The sequence below is a fragment of the Polyodon spathula genome, chromosome 5 (genome assembly GCF_017654505.1).
Source record: "Polyodon spathula isolate WHYD16114869_AA chromosome 5, ASM1765450v1, whole genome shotgun sequence".
Classification (NCBI taxonomy): Eukaryota; Metazoa; Chordata; class Actinopteri; order Acipenseriformes; family Polyodontidae; genus Polyodon; species Polyodon spathula.
Genome location: NC_054538.1, coordinates 16,519,785 through 16,539,890, shown reverse-complemented (window position 1 = coordinate 16,539,890; position 20,106 = coordinate 16,519,785). Strand labels below are relative to the sequence as shown.

The 20,106-nt window shown below is 37.5% G+C and overlaps 1 protein-coding gene across 1 annotated transcript; it reads right to left on the bottom strand.

Annotated features, from left to right (window-relative positions):
- Positions 1 to 15,586: 15,586 nt before the first annotated feature.
- LOC121315251 (ras-related protein Rab-39B-like) lies at positions 15,587 to 17,575 on the bottom strand. The gene is made up of 2 exons (XM_041249294.1): positions 17,258 to 17,575; positions 15,587 to 16,554 (listed from the first exon to the last, which is right to left on the bottom strand). The coding sequence occupies exons 1-2, from the start codon at positions 17,470 to 17,472 to the stop codon at positions 16,131 to 16,133; spliced, it is 639 nt and encodes a 212-aa protein (XP_041105228.1). The 5' UTR covers positions 17,473 to 17,575; the 3' UTR covers positions 15,587 to 16,130.
- Between the last annotated feature and the right edge of the window lie 2,531 nt (positions 17,576 to 20,106).

Below are 20,106 nucleotides of genomic sequence, written 5' to 3'. Positions count from 1 at the left end.
TGCAGTGCAAAATAATTGCCTGGCCGCAATGCAATTTGAATTTGCAATTCTGCAATGATTTGCACTGCGCCTCTACTTACATCTACCCCATATGCTACAGTGCAAAACAAAATACATTGGTCATTGGTTCAGTTCAACTTTTTTTTTTTTTTTTTACTTTGATATAAATGCAAATCCAATTGTATAGCCTAGGGAAAACAAATGGCAGTTTATGCAAAAAGAACATATTTGCTGAATCCTTGGCTCCTATAACTTAAAAATAAAGGTATTGATAGAATCCTCGTATTTCAAGTGCTCAGCTCTTTACAACAAGCTGTTGCAGTGTTTGGCCAGCAGGTGGTGGCAGTGTTATCTATGTTACTTAAAATACACATTGAACTTGATTTTTTTTTTCCAGTCAATCATGGCTTTTGTGCGGTATGCTTATAACTCCAAGACACCCAAGAAAAAAAAATCGGCACAAACAGGACCCAGCTAGAAATAATGAGGACACTTCGGCTGGGATATATTAAGGAAATAGGTTGCCTTGATTTCCCTAAAGATATTAAAAGTTTAATAACTTAAGTATAACAATACATTTTCCTACCATCCCTCCTACACACACACTTTTCCACTTGTCTTTTCTTATATAAAGCTACAATACAAAGAGCGAGTGCATGCTTCACTATCCTGCTCGGAATAAGCTTATTCAGAATGTCAGTTTTTTCCAACAGTGTATAACAAGTAACAGAACCCCACCTGAGTCTCCAGCCTACAAGCTATGCTGGGGGTCATGCTGGACATAATTAAGGGTACCTCACGAAGCAAAGCTCCTCTGATGGACCTCAGTCTTGACCGCTTATTACTGTTACCTAATTCTTTGTGAAATATGTTGCAAAGCCCCTGCAGACAGTACCCTTGGAATTTAAAGAGTTAAGTAGCGGAGTTCTGAAAAAATATAGTGTAACACATCCCCAGGTGTTGCTACAATAGTTTAAATAATGTACCTGTAATTTTTATTTTCATTGTTAACATCCTGACAACTTTTTACACTTATAACTTTAAAGTCTCTGTCAAAGATCTTTTCAAAATGACCACCCTAGTGCAGTGATAGTGTAAGGATTATTGACCACATTGTCAAACAGGTAACACAGCAATAACAATCCATGATGTGGTATGGAACAGAGAAGCCAGAGCACTTCTTTTTTTTGTTTGTTTGTTTTTTAAATTTCTTTTCCTGCAATGATTTGGAGAACAAACCCCAGTGCTCTAGAGTAGCCATTTTGAAAGGATCTTTGACAGAGAGTTTAAAGTTATAAGTGTAAAAAGTTGTCAGGATATTAACACTTTGTATCAACCTCTGGGGACGTAAAACGTTATATTTTTCGGAACCCCGCTACTTACTCTTTAATATGCACAAAACCTTTAAAAGTTATGGTAAAAAAAAAAAAACTTGGACAGAAGCAAGACTTAGTCAAATAATTTGTAATGTTCTTCGTATTTTGTTTAAAGGGCAAAAGGGCATGAATGCAGTATTTTCCCGGATTAATGTTCCTGTTACTCTGGCACGTTATATTGACAAAGGGAATGTAAACGATGAAGTGGTCTTATCAGAATAGATTAAACTCTCTCGCTTTACTGTTAGCTTTTGACATCTCTCAGTTGCAGTCTGTACTAATATCTTTAAATCACTTGAATTAGTCTCATGACCACAAAGCAGTCCACTGGTATTTAATCATTGCTGTAATTGCTTTGTGTGAAGCTTTGTGTCAAAGATACACCTCTTGAAACTAACATAAAAGAGCATTTTGGTAACTCCAGCTTTTGTCACCATTTCATCACGGAGAAAATGGAGTGAGGCCAGTTTTATGTTTGCTGGTAGAAAGTTTCTGTTTCAATCATAGCACAGTTTTTACAGTTTCAACTATCAGACACAACAATATTAGTGAGGTGCCTTTCATGAGACCACCGAAAAGCACTTTTCAATAAAACACTCAAAAATGAACATGAACTGCAGCCATTAGGATAAAAGCACAGACATAAGGGTAGCAAGGCCACGTCTGAAACCTGAAGGGCTTGCAAGATTTTTTGGTGATTAAGAGGAAAGCTGCCTAGGAATGGAAATATACAGTAGTGTGGAGGTGGCTCTGTGTGCGTGTGTGTCATATATATATATATATATATATATATATATATATATAGAGAGAGAGAGAGAGAGAGAGAGAGAGAGAGAGAGAGAGAGAGTCACATCTTTCTGTGTATCTGGAAAACCTCTTATTAAATTGTAATAAAACTTAGTTTTGACTATCTTAAATTGCTCGGAGTATCAGACTGTGAAGATATATGGAGGTGTCTCTTTCTAGATTGTTTTGTCTGTGTTTAACACATACATTTTTATAGGAGTCTTGAGAACCGTTTATATAACTTTGATGAAAATGCACGCAATCTTTAACATGACTCATTGGGATGAACAGAATGATGCACTGACAGATCCCCACCATTGTACCTCAGCTGTGAGCTAAACAAATTTCTTACCTCCCCTCATATATCCCAGATGACCATTCTCTTTGCATGAGAATTTGACCTGAGCAGAGACTGAATGAAATTCTTTGTGGTGCAGCCAACCTAATTTACTTTAGTACAGCCTGTCCATACTCTGCAAATATGTGTGTGTCTATATCTATATCTATATCTGTATATATATATAGATATAGATATAGATATAGATATAGATATAGATATAGACACACACACATTTATATAACTAGTTTTTTTTCATAATTGACAATGTTTTACGTCATATACATTTCTGTAAATACTTGAAAATGAAAACACATGTTACAATATACAAAACAAAACATAAGGAGTATCAAAGCAATGTTCAAGAAAATTGAAAATTGTCTTTAAATCTTGGATTCCTCAAAATAGCCACCCTTTGCCTTAATAACAGCCTCACAAACATAAGGCATTCGGTTAACAAGTTTCAGCAGGAAATCACCCAACATGTCTTCCCAGCTCTTCTGCAGCAATTCCCAGAGATGTAGGGCACTTGTGGGGAGCTTTGCTTTGACTCTTTTGTCCAGTTCGTCCCATACAAGTTGGGAACTATAGGATTGAGGTCTGGCGACTGGGCAGGCCAGGTCATTAGATTGAGTTGTGCTTCACTTTCCTTCTTCGCCAGATAGTTCTTGCACAACTTTGAGGATGAGAATGAAGGACTGCCCAACTAGCCATAATCCTGATGGAATGGCATGCCTCTGAAGTATGCTATGATAGCCATGCTGGTTGAGCTTGCCATGGACTTGGTAAAGATCACCAATTCTGTCACCAGCAAAGCAACCCCAGACCATGACACTGCCTCCTCAATGCTTGACAGTGGGAACCATACATGCAGAACTCATGCGCTCACCCTCGCTGCGTCTTGCAAATCCTCGGCGGTTGGACCCAAATATTTAAAATTTTGACTCTTCGGTCCATAAGACCGACTTCCACTCCTCAAACGTCCAGTTTCTGTGTTTTTTTGTCTCTTCCTCTTATTCTGCACTCTTAACAATGGCTTCTTTGCAGCAATTCTTCCAGTTAGGCCAGCTTCACACAATCTCCTCTGAACAGTTGATGTTGAAACATCTGTACTTCTAGTAGCATTTAGCTGAGCTTGTATTTCAGGGGCAATTAATCGCCGGTTTCGCAGACATGTGACTTGAATGAACTTGTTCTCTGATTCTGCGGTCACCCTTGGCCTGTCTGACCTTGTTTGGTCCTCATGAGTGCCAGTTTCTTCAAATTGTTTGATGGTCTTGGCCACAGCAGTTACAGACACTTGCAAAGTTCTTGCAATTTGTCTTAAAGATTGACCTTCATTTCTTAAAGGAGTTTCTTTGCCTAACTGAGCTTATTTTGCCATTCATGGACCCTCGCCTGTTAACAATAATTGGTGACAAAAGCTAAATTAGATAACTTTCTAGTTAACTCAGCGACATCTAACAACAACACTTTTCTACTTAGGCCAGTGTTCTAATAGACTTTTAACTGACTTGGGCTTCAGACTGAAATCTCCTTGCTTTGGGTGACCATTTCATCAACAAGATTTACATTTTCATTTAAAAATTTAATTTTTGAATGCAATTCACTTATGATTATCAGCTTATATAAGTACACGTATCATATAATGAAATATTATGTGTTTATAGACAAGTTTATACAGTTAAAAGCATAGATAATCATGAAAAACCTGGTTTCAAAAAGGTATAATCAAACTTTTGACTGGTACTGAATATATATATATATATATATATATATATATATATATATATATATATATATATATATATATATATATACAGTGCCTTAAAAAAGTATTCAGACCCCTGACCAATTCTTTCATATTACTGAATTACAAATGGTACATTGAAATTTCGTTCTGTTTGATATTTTATTTTAAAACACTTCAACTCAGAATCAATTATTGTAAGGTGACATTGGTTTTATGTTGGGAAATATTTTTAAGAAAAATTAAAAACTGAAATATCTTGCTTGCATAAGTATTCAACCCCCACACATTAATATTTGGCACAGCCACCTTTCACTGCAATAACAGCTTTAAGTCTTTTGGGGTAAGTATGTACCAGCTTTGCACACAGTATCGTGATTTTGGTCCATTCTTCTTGGCAGATTTGCTCCAGGTTGTTCAGGTTGGTTGGACGACGCTTGTGGACCGCAATTTTCAAATAGTGCCACAGATTCTTAGTGGGATTGAGATCAAGACTTTGACTGGGCCACTGTAGGACATTCACCTTTTTGTTCTTGAGCCACTCCAATGTTGCTTTGGCCTTGTGCTTGGGATCATTGTCCTGCTGAAAGGTGAATTTCCTCCCAAGCTTCAGTTTTTTAGCGGACTGAAGTAGATTCTCTTGCAGTATTTTCCTGTATTTTACTCCATCCATTCTTCCTTCAATTGTAACAAGATGCCCAGTCCCTGTTGATGAAAAGCATCCCCACAGCATGATGCTGCCACCACCATACTTCACTGTAGGGATGGTGTGTCTTGAGGCATGGGCAGTGTTAGGTTTGCGCCACACATAGCGCTTTGAGTTTTGGCTAAAAAGCTCTATCTTGGTCTCATCTGACCAGAAAACCTTTTCCCACATCGCAGCTTGGTCACTCTCATGCTTTCTGGCAAACTCCAGACGTGCTTTCAGATGGTACTTTTTGAGTAACGGCTTCTTGCCACCCTCCCATACAGGCCAGTGTTATGCAGTGTTATGCAGAGCTCTTGATATGGTTGACTGGTGCACCATTACTCCACTCCCAGCCACTGAACTGTAGCTCCTTCAAAGTGATTGTTGGCCTCTCTGTGGCTTCTCTCACAAGTCTCCTTCTTGTTTGAGCACTGAGTTTTGAGGAAAGGCCTTTTCTTCGCAGTGCCTGGGAAGTGTGATGCAGCTTCCACTTCCTGATTATTGATCCAACTGTGCTCACTGGGATATCCAAACACTTGGATATTATTTTGTACCCTTTCCCTAATCTATGCATTTGTATTACTTTATCTCTAACTTCTGTAGAATGCTCTTTGGTCTTCATTTTCCTTCAGATTCACAGCCTTACCAATGATCCTTCAACAGTGGGTTTTTTATCTAGAAAATGTAACAGCAACTTTAATGGTTCACAGGTGGAGACCAATGGTAAGGTCGTTGTGTCCTCGTTAGGGCAATTTCTTTCATCAGTGCAAACTGGAAGCTTCCACAGCACAGGGGTTGAATACTTATGCAAGCAAGATATTACAGTTTTTTATTTTTCTTTAAAATATTTCCCAACATAAAACCAATGTCACCTTATAATAATTGATTCAGAGTTTCAGTGTTTAAAAATAAAATATCAAACAGAACGAAATTTCAATGTGCCATTTGTAATTCGGTAATATGAGAGAATTGGTCAGGGGTCTGAATACTTTTGCAAGCCACTGTATATATATAGTATATAAATTACAGATTTTTAGGTTCGTAAAATTAGGGAGAAACAGTTATACCGTCAACTTTGTCAATAGACACAGTTGCACTTTTGTGTCATCTGTGTTTTTGTGTTTTGTTTTTGTTTATATCTATATATATATATATATATCTATATACTATATATATAGTATATATATAATATTATTTTTATTTTTTTTATTCTTAAACCACTGTTTATCTAAATGCCTCAGCCTCTGTGTCTCTCACTAGTCTTGCATACATCACAATCACACGTTCATATATTAACCAAGTATGTGAAAGAACATTTGATCAGACTGAATAATAAAAATGTGTTACGATTTGAATTTATGTATTTCTTAGGCCAATGTGACATACATTGCCTGCTACTAGTAATCATATTATCTGTGTTTGTTTTTAAATTGATGAGACTGGTATTTATTTAGAGTTGGATTACATAAGTCATTGTAATTTGTACCTGACCTGATTCTTACCTCGTCCAGCCCATTTCAGTTTTGAGAGATAATAACTGAAGAGAACAGCACTCAGCTGACAGCCTGAGCAGTGTTCACTGCTGTTCAGGTATCTCTGACATTACTGGATCTAGTGCAGTATGCATTAACAATAACAAACAGCAAATATAAAACTTTTGTATTTTGTACTTTTTTACTTGACCATGTGGCTGCTGCCTCTTTTGGTTTGGTTACTATCTTTAGCCTTGAATGACACTGTCAGGGCTGCAACTGCTTGCTTAGATTTCTCCACTTGTCTCCAATCCTTCTAGGTGATCTACTTTTGGCACTTGGTCTGCCAAAATGGGTAGCCACCTAGAAAAGGAACTCCCATTTGCAATGTCTTTTGCCAGTTCCCTACATGTCAAGTGCAGGGGTCTAACAGCTGTTTGAATGGGCAAAAGTAATAAATGGTTTAAACAGACTGAACCAAGATGATGGAAAGAGATTTCATTGTCTGGCAGTTTGAACCATAAAAAATATGTATTGCTGAAGTGCTGGAAAGGGCCTCCGAATTGAGGAACATTGAGTCTCAGAATAGAGGTCATGCCCCTAGCCATCTGAAAGAACAGAGGGACAAGTCATCCCACAAATTGAATGGTCACCAGTGACAACAGCGTGCTAGCAGGGATTACTGACTGTGTTTGAATTGCATTCCCATTCATTCTTCTAATTACCCCATTCCTGTAATGAACACATTGTCAGCGATTTGTATTCTCCCAGAAAAGGATATTTTTCTTCTAACCTTGGGTTGACCTTCGTGCACAGCCAGGGTAATCCAATGATAATAGAGATCCAGCACTCTGTTCTCCATAGATAACATTTCTATGAAATAGATTGCTTTGGATATCACAAAAATTCAGTACTTTGATATATTCCCACAGTGACTGGTTGCAATAGGATCACGTTGCCAATCCTAGAATTTGCATTGTTTACATACTATATTAAAGCAAATATAGTAAAGCACAGTAAAATATAGCCCTGGCAAGCAAGATACATTCTTGACACATTTAGTATGGTAAAAGCGGTTAACTGCAGAAATGCATCATACAAGCATTGGAAAGGCATGGTAAAGTAAAGAACCTTAACAAAGAAAGGAGGCTGCAGTATAAAAAGCAGACGGGGGATAGGATGCCTGTTGGAATTGGCTGGAGATTACACTACTCAAAGAAAGGAAGGGAGACCACATCAAAACAACATAAAAACAAGGGTAACACCTCAGGTAAGAGCGCCATTAAATGGATTTATCTAAATGCTAGAAGCCTCAGAAAGAAAATATTAGAACTTGAAGCTACTGCAATAACAAGTAACTACGATGTGATAGGTGTTACAGAAACTTGGTTATCTGAGAGTGATAGAGACAAATATAATATTAGTGGGTATACACTGTATAGAAAAGACAGGCAGGACAGAAGAGGTGGAGGGGTAGCGCTATACATAAGAAACAGTCTTGAAGCCCAGGTGTTAAATCTGGACCTAGAAAAAAAACGATGCAGAATCAATATGGGTCAGAATAATGGACAAAAATAAATAATAGACGAAGAGAAAATAATAGCAAATATATTACATGATTACTTTTCACAAGTTTTTACAAAGGAGGATACAGATAACATGCCCCACTTGTTGACCTGTTCCTACTCAGTTTTAAATAACTTTAGCATAACAGAGGCAGAAGTGTTAAAGGGACTAGGAACTCAAACAAATGAAAGAAGTTATTTACAAAGCAGTAACCAAGATCATGCAACAGTCTCCTGACACAAGGGTTGTACCGACAGACTGGAGAATTGTAAATGTAATACCGATCCACAAAAAGGGAAACAAAACCGAACCAGGTAACTACAGACCAATAAGCCTGACTTCTATTATATGTAAACTTACGGAAACTATAATAAGATCCAAAATGGAAAATTACCTATATGGTAACAGTATCCTGGGAGGCAGTGAGCATGGTTTTAGGAAAGGCAGACCGTGTCTAACTAACATGCTTGATTTATTTTGAGGATGCAACTTAGACAATTGATAATTGCAAAGCATACAGCATGACATTGTTTATTTAGATTTCCAGAAAGCTTTTAACAAAGTCCCACATAAAAGATTAATAATCAAACTGAACGCAGTAGGGATTCAAGGAAATGCATGCACATGAATTAGGGAGTTATTAATATGTAGAAAACAGAAAGTACTGATTAGAGAAGAAACCTCAAAATGGAGCAACATAACCAGTGGAGTACCACAGGGATCAGTATTAGGTCCTTCTCTTCCTAATCTACATTAATGACTTATATTCTGGTATAGTAAGCAAACTTGTTAAATTTGCAGACAACACAAAAATAGGAGGAGTGGCAAACATCGTTGCAGCAGCAAAGGTCATTCAAAATGATCTAGACAGCATTCAGAACTGGGCAGACACATGGCACAAGTGGAGATTAGACAAAGGGGCATTCAGAACAGGAAATACGAGGCACATTTTTACAAAGAATGTTGTTGAAGCTAACTCCCTGCGATCATTCAAGAAGCTGCTCGACGAGAATCTGGGATCAATAAGCTACTAACAACCAAACAAGCAAGATGGGCCGAATGGCCTCCTCTCGTTTGTAAACTTTCCTATGGTCATCTGTTCTTATGTGTTATTGTCAATGTACAGTACATAGACCACAAGAAAAATGTAAATGCCCTTCTAAACCCTGATGCACACAAGAAAGTTAAACAAAGAAAACACACTGACTGAGCTCTGGCTCATTATTTTGTTCTGAAGTCACATCTCTGCTTTATAATACAGCACTGGAGGAAGCCAGATTCATGTTCTGCAGAACTAATGAATATTGAGCTGAAAATCTTACAGTACTCTCCGTGACACTTCAAATGAGTTGGTTTTCAATGCACCAGGGATTACAACTAGATGAGTTTCTATTTATAGACACAGCGCCTTGGCTAGCCAGTAAGGGATACAAGCCTTTACTGCAGCAGATGTGTGGTACAGGAGGTTGAGGTTTCCAGTGAGACCAGATTGCACTTTCATGGATTTCTTGCCAGGCACTGCTTGTGTCAGTGTATTAGTTGTCTTTTCCCAGTTATACTGGCTGCCAGATCCACACATTTCCGGCACACTTGGGCTAGTATGAAAAGCCACCTACAAGTCGGTCACATGCTAGAGTTGGTCCCTCATGTCTGTTTATTGTTTTCCACAGAAGACAACAATATTAACAGGGTGCCTTTTTTCTCAGCATTGCTGCTTGCTGCTGTTCTTTCTTTTAATTGTTTAAGGATGTTTCAAAATAAGTATTTATCAGGCAACTTTTTGGATGGTTTAAGTAAAAAATATTGGACTTCTGGAATGCTTTTTAATTTTTTAGTTATTGCCAATTATTTTCTCCCAGTTTGATATGCCCAATTAATTTTAGGCTCAGCTCATCGCTACCGCCCCCCTGCGCTGACTAGGGAGGGTGAAGACAAACACACGCTGTACCCAGAAGTCTATGCCATCAACCTACTGCTTTTTTTCACACTGCAGAATCACCATGCAGCCACCCAAGAGCTGCGGCATCGGAGGACAACACAGCTCTTGGATAGCTTACAGGCAAGCCCGCAGACGCCTGGCCAGACTACAGGGGTAGATGGTGCGTGGTGAGCCGAGGACACCCTGGCTGACCAAACCCCTCCCCCCGCATGACACTTGGCCAATTGTGCGCCACCCCCTGGGAACTCCCATCCATGGTTAGCTGTGGAATAACCTGGACTTGAACTGGCGACCGCCAGGCGGTAGGGTGCATCCTGCACTCCATGCTGAGTGCTTTTACTGGATGCGCCACTTGGTGCACTGTACATAACTGGTTATCTGTCCTTTTTGGTAAAAACTTGCTAACCATGTTTACCTTTATTCCAGTCAAATAATTGACTAGTGAGTCACTGGCTCACACCCTCCTCATAAAATAATATATACTGTAGATGCCTGTAACTAGGCTATTTGGTTCATCCCTCAAGAGAACAGGGGGGTGTAATTAGGACATTTAGTGTCTAAAATTAATAATTAAATAATTTTAAAGTGGGCATATATTAAAAGAAGACCATATGGATTATTTTAGAGTCAAATAGGGCAGTCAGTGCTGGTGTCGGCAGGTAGAAGGTAGAATCTGCTGTTTCCATAGTAACTGAGGGACCTGCTGAAATATTTAGATGCCAGCTGAGGGAGGTGTCCTGAGCAGTATTAATGCAATTATTAATTTGCTGAAACCAAAGATCTTACAGTACAGAGTTAGGTAAAGCTTAAACTGTCGTTCAAATTCCCTGCAATTTCCAGTGGGTGTCCTGACGCAGGCAATCAGTGCTGAATGTACGCTGCCTTTCTCTCCTGAGTGCCAGTCTCTTGCTGCACCTACGCATCCCTAGTGAGAGACTCAAAGCAGCCACAAGACAAAACTAAAAAACACAAACTTGGGCTTGTATCGATCGTCTGGGCTGCATCACTACATTTTCAATTTAGTGAATGCCCCTCCCAAAGTTAATAGAAGCAATGTAATGGTACGTAACACATCCAGAGAAGTAGTGCCCAAATATTCACAAACAAACCAGCCTTCCCATTGTTCTGGTGTCATGGGGAGGTTGTACCACCCTGGCTTGCTAGAATATTCTTTAGTTCCTCCAAGCCACTGAATAAATAGTTTTAAATTATTTAATTTTGTTCATCTTCTTCAGTAGAGGACACATTGTTTAGGTATCTTACATGTTAAAAAAACAAACAAACAAACAAACAAAAAACACTTTACTTGGTGTCTAGACTTATTGAATCAAAGCCATTTCCACAAAAAGTCACAGAATAATGAATAATGCAAATAAATCTATATATTTTGAAATAATGTGTACAATTAAACCTTTATTTTTTAAACACTGTGCAGAACAATATTTGGAAACAATATAGAATTTTTCACAATTTGCTATAACAAGAGAAATGTATGAGTACAGTTAGAGTTTGAGTTTTAATTCCAGCCAGGGTGTTTAGGTGTCTGTTTCTGCTTCAGTGAAAACCGTGAAATCATTTTTTCCCCTTTCCAAAGCCAGCAAATGGGCTAAACAGTGTGAGAATGACAATGTGCCAAACATTTGAAAGCTGAAGGGGTCTCTGATTAGCCACAAACAATCTTAGGTGGTTTGAGGTTGTGCGATACCAGATGTCAATGTACAATTCTAGTGCAAAATTTGTAAAATGATTATTATTGGTCAATTCCTAAAATATGAAAACCAATGGAAACCAAGTGATAGCTCTAGAGATTTCCATGTTTTGTCACTATATTAAGGGATATGATTTTCTAAAACACTGACACCCACCATTCTCATTATAGTCACAAATACACCAGAATTTTATTTCTGTAGTTTTGATCCCAAATTCAAATCTGTATAGCAAGTACAGTTTTAGCTAAATGCATTTGAGTATCAACTAATGTTTTTCATGTATCATGATCTAAAAATTTGGATTTGTGTTAAGCATCTTAAAATGAATATTATCACCATTGCCAGAAACTTTTAATGCAGTCAAACTGCCATAAATCATGTAGATAATTCGGATAGATTAAAGAGCTATTATGACTATTTGTCAGACACAGACACAGACTTTCAATAATTTATGATTGGTAATCCAGTGCAATCCAATGATTTCTTTAAAAGACGTTGAACAAGAAGCATGACCTGGCTAGTATGAGACAAGAACAGTAATGCTCATATTATGCAGTCAAAACTCCTTTCACAAGGTGTGGATCAGTAAAGTGAATCTGCATGTTGCAATCCCTGCATGAAATACAATCTAATTTTTACACATCCAAGAAAGATTTGCCTAAAATATTGCATGACAGCTCAACATAACCAGTTCCCTTTTTTATTTTAGGAAAATATGATGGTAGAGGAATGTATCATTGTATAATGCAGTGTTTTAATATTAAATTGATTGAGACAATTTTCCATTTTAATTTAAGTCATGTTACCCACATAGAGACCAGTAACTATGCTACATATAACATGTTCTATGCTACATATACCATGTGTTGTGCTTTCCTGGGGTAATCTTGCTGTTTACCTAGTTTCTCCCATGCATTTCCCAAACATTTTGTATGCTTTCCTGTGGCTAACCGTGGTTTTATTATGCTTGTTTTAAACACCTTAGTGAGTCACCATGCACTTAACATGGGATACTGCAGTGGGGCCATGAGTTTCATTCTGAAAAATAACATGAGCTACTCATTTCATTGTGTTGTCCCCTGCGATTTTTATAATATTGCACCCATAATTATTTTAAAATAATTTATCAATGTGCCTGTTTTAAAATACTTGATTATTGATTTTAATTTTGACTTGTAAACCTATGAACTATTACTGTTCTCCTGTGACTGAGTGTGCGAAAGAGAAAGTGTATTGAACTGCACATACTGCATTGTCATCCTAGCCTTTCGGGTAGTCTCCTTTTGAACAAGTCAGTTACTGTTTCTCTCTTGCACAGGGCTAGGAACCCTCTTATTAGCATTTAGGAGCTCTGGCTGTGTTCCATAGCCTTTCACAGATGTTTTTCATGGCATTTGCTTTAGGGCTTATCTTTCAGAAGAAAAAGAAAATGAGCAAAGAAATTAGAAAGATGAAAGAGAACAAAACATACACTCACAATGGGCAAAGAGTGAGAATCAGATGGGATGGAACTGGAACAGAATGTGCGTGTTTTATTTTAAGTATCTTTTTATCTAGGGTGTAAGCATAGCAATGATTTAATCTCTGCAGGGGCTGCTCTGTGGATGGTTGTGGGCTTGTGTTCAGACACTTCCAATGTTCCTGACCCAAATCAGCCTAGTTTTCAATGGGAAGTTTGATATTAATCAATAATCTAAGTAAGATTGATGTGTCAGAGGCAAATAAATGCTGGTAAATAACTACAAAGGAACAGCAGTCAAGGGCATGAAACAAATGACTGCAGCAGAATCAATCAGTAAATAGTGTTGAGCCTTCTTATGGTTTGTGTAGCATTTAAACTTGGCGAGTTATTACTTTTCCAGCGCAGCTTGCTGTGTTTGCGGTTTACAGATCATAAATGTGAATGGATTTTTTGAGTGCTATTACAGTTTGTTAATGGCACAGACTTGCATCTAATGAACTGGATACTATAATTACAATGTAATTCATGTACCTGCATTTTTAACTCTAACATTTCAATGACGGATTTAAATCATAGGTGAATGTGTCTGCACAGAGTTACAAACACCAAGAAGAAAATTATTTCGTGTAAAACAAAGTTCATGCAATCAATGCAATGTTACTTGGGGTGGGAAAAGATAATGCTGATAATGACTACAAAGCAGTTGATGGTGGTTGCTGTGTCTGACTGATCCACCCTGTAGGGAATGATCTTCAGTGAAGATGCAATTGCACTACAGTAGCAATGTTCTACTTTGGTGAAGTGGAAGCACAATGGTAGCCACACTGATATTGACAAAGCTAGTGGTCGACTGTACCACAGTGGTAACACTGGCTTGGTTTACATGCACATGGAAATCGACTGTAGTGTCATGACTTTGTGACGTTATCACGCGAATACATCTGAAACAACAAAACGACCTCCTTTTAGCAGCGCGACTTTAAGGGCAGAGTCTATCGCTTTCTAACGATAGAAATTGTTGTAAAACCCCATGTTAACTGGAGCAGGAATCATGCTTGTGGCTCACGAGATTTCAGCAGTCAATACTCTGTTTTTCGGACTTCATCTCACGTAATCTCCAGTAAAAAGGCCGTATAAAACATACCCTCCCCGATCCCAACACACATAAAATGGACATTTATGGACTACTTTAAAGAACCGGCGCGGTTATACTCATACCTACAGCCGTCGACGGCAGTCATTATAAGGATACATTTTAAGCATCACCAACATTAAAATGAAAGACAAACTATCGGATACAACTCAAAAAGATTTATTCAAGCACATCACATCAAACATCTGCACAGCCGAAACGCCGTATTTAAATGAACAATTAAAAATAAAAGGTTTTATTTTTTTTAACTTACCACGTATAATGCACTACTTCAGAAAATGAAAGACTGTACTAAAGTAAACATTTCAAAACAAAGTAGTGTGGTTTACGTGCATACAAAACTGTAAAAACCAGAGTAATTTTGAATCTAAAACGAAACGTAACATTCTCTTGCGTTTGTGTCACTCGCAGCACAGAATCCAGGTTGAGCTGCAGCAGCCTGCAGCTTCAAGATGAAATTTTTCTTAATGATATATAAAATATAATATTGTAGGTTATTCAAAATAAAAGCATATATTGTAAAAGGCGGTTCTAGTGTTAATGATATTTAACTTTTAGATGTTCCACAACACACACACACACACACACACACACACACACACACACACAAATATAAATTCTTATTAAAACTTGTATTTAGTAGAAATTATATGCTATATAAGTGTGTATGTGTGTGTGTTGGAAAGGTATCCAGACAAACAAGTAGCTAGTGTGCATGGTAATTCAGAATGTGTGCAGCAACACCTGAATTCGTGTATCTTGTTAAATGTTTTTATCTTCCTGGCAATATGTGAAGCTGGCATCAGGATATTCAGAGTGGTTATTTTCCTACAGTAAGCAGACACAGACATATCCCCTCCCCTAAATGACTAGGAATTGAGTAATCTGCATTTGTATGGCCAAAAGAACAAAAGAATGTGTTTATATTATAGGAGTTGGGTTTTATTTTCAATCTTGCAGGAGATAAGATATTTGCCAGTTTCAATCACAATGGAATGGTTTGTTTACAGGGCCTTGGCAGTCTTCTATCAATTGTTGCTATGACAATCCTGCTCTGCCTGTTTTTCACTAAGGGTTCATGTAAAATGCCTGACTATATTTTTAGTGTGATAACTGCCATTGGGATACCTGCAATTTATCCAGTAAGATGTGCAACATTCTTGCTTTTGCTGTTTATATGTGTTGAGGTCCTATTTGTGTAATAACATTGGGGGTGACTCAAATACTGTTGGCTAAACATAGGTAGCAAATTAATTGTTTGTAGCAAAACAAGAGGAGTATAAGATGAAGCAATTTCAATGAAGACGCTAGCTCAGCAATCATTTCAGGTTGATTTTTGGGTGCCAAAACTGTTTATTTATTTTTACAAAAATATTCACTTATAGAGATTCAATGCACTTGCAATGCAAGAAAAAAACAAACATACCAAAAAAAAAAAAAAAAAAAATTCTAACATAATTACTATTAAATACTGTAAAACTTTTCAACACGTTATTTGCATGTTGCTTTCTGTGATACAATGAAGTATCAAAATTAACATGGCACTGTTAGGGGCAACTTAATCTCTATAAACCTTAGTTTGTAAATATTAACTGTTGTCATACAACTTCTTGGGATGCTTGCTACTGTAAGTGATTTTAAAAATAATAAAAATACACACAAAACAAAGAAACACAGACAAAGAAATACAGTATATTGTTGAGCTGTTGCAGGAATGTTTAAATCTATTGCTGCATTTATGAGTCATTCCTCTGGGGAGAAAACAACAAAAAAAAACCTGGTAATTATTTAAATTAAATTATTTAAATCTTTTTTTTTTTTTTTATGTTTGTTTTGTGTGCCAAAACATATCCAAAGAATGTATGTTGTCACACATTTTATAAGTGGTGTTTTCAACAGCATCTGTGTTTTTCAGTCTTTGGCTCATCAGGGTTTTGTAGATCCACAGGAACCCCAACTGACAGTCCATACCAGCCTTCGCTTATTGGAATGCGACCTGCATGATAAAGCTCATAGATCTCCATGGTCAGGCTCTCGAATGCAAAGTCCACATTCAGGTCATCTTTGGCCGAGGCCTCCACGTAGTGTGTTATACCCAGCTCTTTTGCTAGCCCCTCTGCTTCCTCTTTGGACACCTGCTTCTCCTCTTCCAAGTCACATTTGTGTCCAATCAGTATAAAGACCATCTTTGACGGCTTCACATAATCGGTCACCTCAATGTACCAGTCTCTGAGGCGTTCAAACGTTTGCCTCTTGGTGAGGTCAAACACCAGGAGACAGCCCACCGAGTTCCTCATGTAGGATCTGGAGATGGACCTAAAGAAGATGGGGGGGGGGGGGGGGGGTATGATATAATAATAATAATAGCTTTATATAGTGCCTTTCATAGTGGACCACCATCACAAAACACTTTACAGTGGTAGGTAGTGAACTGTGCATTATATGCAGAGTCACTTACAATAGGACAGTGATTTAACATCACATCTGCAAAAAAGATAAGTGACCTGCACAGGGTCACACAGCAGTAGAGGTGGGGTTTGAACTGGTGACCGTCTGGTTACAAGCCCTGGACTTTAACCACTAGACCACACTGCCTCCTTGAATAAGGTGTGTATGTAACATCCATAACCCCTGCCAACAATATAGACCCGTCTCAGTGCCATGAAAAAGTAGAATATGTCTACTCTGTGTAGAATAGCATCTCATATCAAGTGACCATGCATTGTTTCATCAAAACTAATTAAGTGTTTACAAATGAATAGCCAGTCAGCTGGCAGCTGCTGATGTACTGTATATAAAACGACAACTCATCTCGGTTTCCACCACAACTTCTCTAAAGTAATAGGATATATTACTCATTGAGGAATGGTCACATACTATTCACAAATAGAGCATCAGATGACATCTTATGACATGCAATTAGTCGAATGCCATTTTCTGAGGTCGACAGTCACTTTTCTGCTCAAATAGCCAACTATTCTGTGCTAACCCTAATAGCGATTAGTTTAGCTGTACTTACTTGAATCTCTCCTGCCCGGCTGTGTCCCAAAGCAGAAGCTTAATTAAGATTCCAGGTTCAAATTCCAGATGCTTTACTTTAAAATCAATCCCCAATGGAGACTGCCTGGACTTGTCGAACATGCCTTCAGTGTAGCGCTGCAGCAGAGACGACTTCCCCACAAACGAGTCTCCCAGTATGATAATCCCAAACCTGTAATTCCAAGAGAAGTCCATTGCCTTCTAACTGGTGAGGGAGATCCACTAACAGAAATAAATATAGTCTACTGTGCTAGAACATATACACGCTACAGCCAGAGGCTTGCACCCTCAGCTTAGATTCTTAAAGGCTGTCGTGCAGTACAGTAGTTAATCTTGATTGTGTAGATTAACACCTTCCCACACAGGTTCAGCTAGTTTAGCCTGTTACTGTACTTACTTTAAGACATGTTGTGGCATCCCCATGAAAAAAGCATTGAAAAATACAATGCATATTGCTATTGTATTTGATTATATACACTTGGTATAGATTTTGTAAATACAACAGCACTACAGTTCACCATTCCTGCTAGTGATGCAGTGTGTTTCAGTTTTTGAAATGTGGGGTATATGTATTGAATATGGTCTGAAGGTTTGGTTGTACCTCTTTTTATTGAATCCCCCAGTACATCTCCACAAAGCAAAAACATGCTTGGCAACCTTATTTTTTACAGCTTGTCCAAACCTAACTAATTTATCAAATTGGGAAAAAAAATAATTAACCTTAATAGATTCCTTGTAAAAATGGTGCAACTTTTGGTTTGCTTCCAAAAAGGAAGAGAGAAAAAAAGATTGTTTGATATGATAGCATAATCAACTTATGCAGTGTCCATGACAAAAAAGCATAAAATACAGTACAATGAATGGGTGTTCAGTTGTTTTATTCACTGTAGCCTAAACCTCTCTGACTGCAAACCTGAAATGTCACTTTTTTATGCCAGGAATACATTTTTCTCTTTCTCACCCTGTAGCAAAGTGCCCACCCTTGGGTATTCTTGTATGTTATTATTATTATTATTATTATTATTATTATTATTATTATTATTATTATATTATTATTATTATATTGTTTAAATGTACGCAGGCGAACAAAAACCATCTGCTATTTTATATTGTTAATTCAACAGGGAGTGGGTTAACTTCCTCTCCCTGCCTTCACTGTGGAATGCAGGTGGTTAGGAGATAAAGGATCGTCAATTGTCTAATTAGCTCCTGACTACCTGCTATATAAGATCTCCCTATCAGTGTGTGGACAGTTGGAGAGAGACGGGTTACTTCTAACCTGTAAAAAAAAAAAAAAAACGAGTTCTACTTACTGTGAACCATCCTGAAAAGGACTTGTATCTGTGATTTGTTTTTGTTTTTATTTGTTTGGCCAACATGCCCTTTTAAGAGTTTTTTCATTTTTGCAAATCTTTTGTTTTTGTTTCAATAAAATACTGAGCGCCGTGGCACCTTAGTTTCACCGCCCTTCCTTGTTTCTGTGTTTCCTGATCCGTGATGTAAATATGAAAACCCAGGATGTATGGATAAGAGGAAGCAGATACGATAGACATTCAAAACCAGAAACCCAAAGCCCCCTCCTTTAATTTAATTCACTGTCCAATCATCATACCTTCCCCAATAATAAAAAAAAACAAACAATAAAAAGGAAAACAGTAGCAATTTTAATGAACCATAGTTTATTGTTTCATCTCAAAAGGGCACTAATACATTTAACATTTATCCCTTTCATTTAACAATGATTTAAAACAATTATATATATATATGAACTATATATATATATATATATATATATATATATATATATATATATATATATATATATATATATATATTTTTATATGCCTTAGCTTTCATCTATCTTGCTGCATCTGTTTGGAAATATGGTCCTGACAGTAGTTTTGAACAGCAACAGAAAGACTGAGAAACTATGTTAAAATTCCACATGAAATTAGTTATTTCTAACATATCTTCTCTACAGTATATTCTACTTACCTTGTTAAAACATGATCCTTTTCTACAGTGCCTAAAATGCAAAAATTCTAATACTAAAAAGGGTACATAACTATACATGCCTTTTTATTTTTATCCATTACTATAGATACAAACCCAGCTGTCACACTGACCTTTTGCAATTAGGATGCAAATGATTTGTGTTTCATCACTTCACAAGCAGAAGGGGTGGTTTTGCAAAATCTCCTTTATGTGATGTGGTCAGTTATTTAAACAAATAGCTTTCCTACAGCTCAGGCTGAAAGACCTTGTCTACCGTTTATGGTCTAATAGCCATCAGTTCGTTTTTATTAACACTGTACTAGACTGTGAAATCAACATCATCGTAAAACCACCTGAGACCATTTTCAGTGTGTCTGTGAGTGTTTTCAATGTCAGCCATGCAAGGCAACCCCAGACAGAAAGCAGGCATGTGGAAGAGCCTCAGACTTTGCAGAGGATTAGGTGAAGTGACGATAAAAAAAAGGCTAATTATGTCCTTGATCAAAATGGTGAAGCTCTCAGAAAGCCCCATGAATAAACGAGGCTGAAAAGCAAAGGAGGATAAAGGGTGTGGGCGTGATGGAATTCAGCTGGTTAACTAAAAGGCCTTTGCGATGAACTTTATAAGTAAAAAAAGAACTATAACAGGAAGCCAATCGATGTATCACGACAATAACTGTAAACTGAAAGAAAAGTCTAGTTCCTAACAGCGCAGCGTTTTGGTATACATACAGAAAGTGTTAGTTCAAGCATTTAAATAGCTTTAAAAATGTGAGCACTCACAGTACACACTGGCACGTTACTGTTGTGCCACACACAATTCCTAATTCGCTG